At 39.3% G+C, this 5,795-nt stretch overlaps 1 protein-coding gene and 1 non-coding gene across 2 annotated transcripts; both read right to left on the bottom strand.

Annotated features, from left to right (window-relative positions):
• Positions 1-223: 223 nt before the first annotated feature.
• LOC112534303 lies at positions 224-330 on the bottom strand. Its single transcript, XR_003078599.1, has one exon. It is a non-coding gene; the product is annotated as a small nucleolar RNA R71 (small nucleolar RNA).
• A 3,662-nt stretch (positions 331-3,992) lies between these two features.
• Positions 3,993-5,129, bottom strand: LOC125369768. Its single transcript, XM_048372833.1, has 4 exons — positions 4,871-5,129; positions 4,556-4,816; positions 4,232-4,443; positions 3,993-4,187 (listed from the first exon to the last, which is right to left on the bottom strand). The coding sequence occupies exons 1-4, from the start codon at positions 5,127-5,129 to the stop codon at positions 3,993-3,995; spliced, it is 927 nt and encodes a 308-aa protein (XP_048228790.1).
• Between the last annotated feature and the right edge of the window lie 666 nt (positions 5,130-5,795).

Here is a 5,795-nt window from a genome sequence, read left to right as displayed (position 1 = left end):
AGAGCTTGCTAGATGAGGATCCTAACGCGCAAATATCGAGTTTCTTTGAGATTTGTGATACCTTCAAGATTAATAGGACAACAGATGATGCAATTCGTCTCCGCTTGTTTCCATTTTCTTTTAGAGCAAAACGATGGCTACAGTTGCTACCTCCAAACACTATCACTACTTGGGATTCTTTGGCAGAGAAATTTATGTTTAAGTACTTTCCTCTAAAATAACTGAACTTAGAAATGACATATCTACTTTTGTGCAGTTTGACGATGAGTCAATGTACGACACCTGGGAGAGGTATAAGGACTTACTGTGATGCTGCCCACACCATGGACTACCAATCTGGTTACAGGTACAAACTTTTTATAATGGTTTGAGTTTGGCTACTAGGCAGATGGTAAATGCAGCTGCAAGTGGTTCTTTGAGCAGCAAGACACTAAAGCAAGCCCAAAGCTTGATAGAGGAGATGGCCACAAACAATTACTAGTGGCAGACTACTAGGAGCATGACGAGACGTCAAAGGAGTGTACACCAGTTGGATGCCACTGTAGCCTTGGCGGTTCAAGTGGAGTTATTATCCAAGAAACTTGATTAACTCCAGATGCCTGTCCAAGCAACTTAAGCAAGTTATGAGTTTTCTGGTGGCCCGCATTTTAGTAATAACTATTTTTCGAGAGGTATGTTTGCTTCTTCTTCATCTAACCATGAAAAGGTGGAGTATATGGGGAGTCAGCCTACGCAACAGAACAACCCGTATAGCAACACTTATAAACCGGGATGGAGAAATCATCCGAACTTCGGATGGAGGAACAACAACAGCCAGGGGCCACTAGGGTTTCAGCAGCTACATCAGCAACTGCAATAATTTATTCTCCCACCTCAGTCTCCTCAGACTTAAGAGAAGAATCCTAACTTAGAGGAGCTGATGATGAAGTTTGTGTCCACTTCAAACACCAGATTCCAGTAAACGGACACAACTCTTAGAAATCAATAGGCCTCCTTTTATAACTTAGAGAATCAAATAGGCCAGGTTTCTAAGATGATGGCTGAGAGGCAACTAGGGACTTTCCCTAGCAATATAGAGTCCAACCCAAGAGAGCATGTGAACGCAATCACTTTACGGTCAGGTAATTATATTCCTGGTTCTTCTCCTATTTCTAATAATGATGTTGATGCATAGGTAGAATTAAGCAGAAAGGTTGAAGATAACAAGGTGAAGGAACTAGAGAAGGAAGAGGCAAAGAAGATTCCACTAAGGGAATACCAGCCCAAAATTATGTACCCTGTTAGGTTGAAGCAAGCGCAAGTCGAGCAGCAGTTTGGTAAATTTCTTGATGTATTTAAGCAACTGAACATAAACTTACCTTTTGTTGAAGCTATTTCGTAGATGCCTAGATATGCGAAGTTCTTAAAGGAAATCCTTAGCAATAAAAGGTAGTTTAAGGACTTGGCATTCATGACGCTTAACGAGGAACGTTCGGCGATTTTCCAAAACAAGTTACTGGAAAATCTAGGGAGTTTTACTATCCCTTGTGTTATAGGTGACTTAATTATTAGTGATGCTTTAGCTGATTTAGGAGCTAGCATTAATGTAATGTCGTACAACTTATTTGCTAAGTTGGGGCTGGGAGAGACAAAACCTACTAAGATGAGTATACAACTAGCTGATAGGTTAGTCAAGTATCCTATGGTATTGTAGAGAATGTGCTTGTTAAGGTGGATAAATTCATATTTCCTGTTAACTTTATGATCTTAGACATGGATGGTGAGAGTAGTGTACTTTTGATTCTAGGTAGACCTTTCCTTGCAACATTTAGGGCAATTATAGATGCTTGTGATGAAAAACTTGAACTTAGGGTAGGGAATGAGACTGTCACCTTTGACTTGAATAATTCCATGCAATAGAATTTAGATCATGATGATGTTGTGTATTTTATTAATGTACTTGATGATGTTGTTGAGATACAGTTGCAGGAAATATAGGTTGAAGACCCTCTACAAGTTACTTTGCCAATGGAAGATGAGCATGAGCTATCAAATAAGAAAGTGTTAGAGCAGCTTGAATTTTTGTTAGCAAATGAGCCAAGCGAAGAAGATAATAAGTTTATTGTATTTGACAGGGTAGGTGTGCAGAAGTTGAGACCATCAATTGAGGCACCACTAGTTCTTGAGTTGAAAGAGCTCCTAAAGCATATCGACTATGCATATCTAGACAAAGACAACAGTTTGCTTGACATTTCAGCAGCAGTCTTGACACCTGAGGTGCGGGAGATGACATTGCCCTCTCTAAGGAAGTACCAAAAGGCATTTCTTAGAAGAATGCTGACATTCCAGGGATTAGCCACACTTATTGCTCACCCAATATTCTTATAGACGATATCCATAACCTGACACTTCAACCGCAGTGCAAGGTAAACCTGCACATGAAAAGAGTGGTCAACGGGTCTAGCTAAATGACTCGGGGAAAAAAGAAGCGCTTTTGGAAGGCATCCTAACTTTTATTTTATATTTTTAACATCCTGATCATTGATTTTGGAACATTTTATAGTTTTAGTCTTCATTTTTATTTAATTTTTAAGTTTTATATGCCATTTCCTCTAGCACCACCACCTCCATCACTAGCCCAGCAGGATGAGTAGGGCAGTATTTCTTCGTATTTATCTCTTTTCCTTTTTATAATTATTATGTTGCTTCCCAACTCTTTTATACACTGCGGACAGTGTGTCCTTCAAGTGTGGGATGGGTAAGTCATTGTTTTAGCTTTTCTTTTGCTTATGTTTTTCGATTGTTATGTATTGTATTATTGATGATGTATATATTTAGGATACTTAGGATGTTTATTAGCCTTTTGTTTATCTTCCCAACTCTTATATACTTAGGATGTTTATCAATTCTCATTCTCTTTGTTAAAATTTAGCTTTCAATTGCATTCTCATCATTTTTAGTTAATAATCTTCACCACCTTTTGATCGGATAGATAAGAGAAATAGCCAGGTAGTAGTAGTTTCTCAGTTCCTATGGGATACGATATTGATACTTGCCATAGCTAGACTACATTCGATAGGTGCACTTGCCTGTAGACTGCTAGTTGTGTTTAGCATGCATCAAGTATCCACCTTGGCCCTATCGACTTCCATCCCCTCATGCGAAATTTTGTGTCCTAGCACTATACCTTCCCTAACTATAAAATGACACTTTTCCCAATTAAGAACTAGGTTAATATCCACACAACGCTCAAGCATGCATTTTAGATTGTGTAAACAGTGAGTAAAAGAGTTACCAAATACAGAAAAATCATCCATAAAGACCTCCATGGACTCCTAAATCATATTGTGGAAGACTGCCATCATACACCTTTGAAAAGTTACAGGTGCATTGCACAATCCGAATGGCATCATCCTATAAGCAAACGTACCATAGGGGCACGTAAAGGTTGTCTTCTTCTGTTCTTCAGGTGCAATGGAAATCTGGAAGTAACTTGAAAAACCATCTAGAAAATAATAAAACATATGCCTAGACAACCTTTCCAACATTTGGTCAATAAAAGGAAAGGGAAAATGGTCCTTCCGAGTGGCATCATTTAGCCTCCTGTAATCTATACACACTCGAAAGCCTGTTACCATTTTGGTTAGTATAAGCTTGTCCTTCTCATTTTTAACCACAATCATCCCTCCCTTCTTGGGAACTACCTGCATAGGACTAACCCAGGAACTATCAGATACAGGGTAAATCAAACTTGCATCAAGAAGTTTAATTACCTTCTTTTTAACCACTTCTTTCATGTTCGAGTTCAGTCTACACTGTGGTTGCACCACTGGCCTGTGACTATCCTCCATAAGGATCTTGTGCGAGCAGTAGCTAGGACTAATCCCAGGAATGTTAGAAATTTTTCAAGCAAATGCCTTCTAGTACTTCCTAAGAGAGGCCAAAGTCATCTCCCTCTCTTCAAGTGTCAAGTTTGCTGCTAGGATGATAGGCAACCTATTATCCTCACATAATTATGCGTAATTGAGGTGTTTTGGGAGCTCTTTCAACTCAAGGACTGGTGGTTCCTCAAGTGATGGCCTCAATTTCTGCACACCTTCCCTATCAATCTCAATAAACTTATTAGGATTCTTGCCTGGTTCATTAGCTAACAAAAATGCAAGCTGCTCCAACACACTCTCATTAGATAGGTCATGCTCATCCTCTACCTGCAATCATCAAGCAATATCTCTTGTAACTGTGTATCAATAACATCATCAAGTAAATCAACAGAAAACACAACATCATGATCTAAGGACTGTCTCATAGAATTATTAAAATCAAAAGTGACAGTTTCATCTCCTTCCCTAAGTTCAAGCTTCCCATCACAAACATCTATAATAGCCCTAGACGTTGCAAGGAAAGGTCGACCTAGAATTAAAAGTACGTTACTCTCACTATCCATGTCCATGATCATAAAGTCAACTGGAAATGTAAATTTGTCAACCTTTATAAGTACATCTTCCACAATACCCCTAGAATACTTAACAGTCCTATTTAGCTAACTGTATGCTCATCTTAGTGGATTTTGTCTCACCCAGCCCTAACTTGGTAAACAGACTGTACGGCATTAAATTAATGCTAGCTCCTAAATCAGCTAAAGAATTGCTAATTGGTAAATTACCAAATACACAAGGGACATTAAAACTCCCTGGATCACGCTTCTTCTCTGGCAATTTATTTTGAAGTATAACCGAACACTCCCCATTTAAGTTCACGATCACCAAGTCCTTTGACTTCCTTTTGTTGCTAAGAATTTCCTTTAAGAACTTTGCATACCTAGGCATTTGTGAAATAGCTTCAACAAAAGGTAAGTTAATCCATAATTATTTAAACAAGTCAAGAAACTTACCAAATTGCTGATCGACTTTCTCCTGCTTCAACCTAGCAGGATATGGAGGACTTTTCTTCCTGCCCTCTATCTTCTCTGGCTCCATCACCTTGCTATCTCCATCTTTGCTACCTGAATCTTCTTGCACAACATCATCATCATTAGAAATAGGAATAGAACTAGATAGTTGTTTACCTGATTCTAAAGTGATAGCCTTCACGTGCTCTCGAGGGTTGGACTTTATATTACTAGGCAAAGTCCTTGGCTGTCTCTCAGTCATCATCTTAGAAATCTAGCCTATCTGATTCTCCAAGTTCTGAATAGAGGCCTGTTGATTTCTAAGAGCTGCGTCCATCTATTGGAATCTAGTCTCTGAAGTGGATACAAACTTCATCATCAGCTCCTCTAAGTTAAGCTTTTTCTCTTGAGTCTAAGGAGATTGAGGCACGAGAACAGATTATTGTAGCTACTGATGTAGTCGCTAAAACCCTAGTTGCCCCTGGTTGTTTTTGTTCCTCCATCCGAAATTCGGATGATTTTTCCATACCGGATTATAGGTGTTGTTGTACGGGTTGTTCTGTTGCCTAGACTGACTTCCCAAATAGTCCACCTATTAATGGTTAGATGAAGAAGAGGAAGCAAACATACCTCCCAATATACAATTACTACTGTTGTGCGGGCCACCATAAAACTCACAGCTTGCTTGAGCTGCTTGGACAAGCATCTAGAGTTGATCAAGTTTCTTGGATAATAACTCCACCTGCCAAAGCTGTAATGGCATCCAACTGATGTATATTCCCTTGACGTCCCGTCCTGTTCCTAGTAGTGTGCCACTAGTAATTGTTTGTGGCCATCTCCTTAATCAAGCTTTAGGCTTGCTCTGGTGTCTTGCTGCTCAAAGAACCACCTGCAGCTACATCTACCATCTGCTTAGTAGCCAAATTCA

The sequence above is a fragment of the Ricinus communis genome, chromosome 4, assembly GCF_019578655.1.
Source record: "Ricinus communis isolate WT05 ecotype wild-type chromosome 4, ASM1957865v1, whole genome shotgun sequence".
Lineage (NCBI taxonomy): Eukaryota > Viridiplantae > Streptophyta > Magnoliopsida > Malpighiales > Euphorbiaceae > Ricinus > Ricinus communis.
The sequence above is the reverse complement of the archived record's forward strand: the minus strand, read 5'-3'. Positions and strand labels throughout refer to the sequence as shown.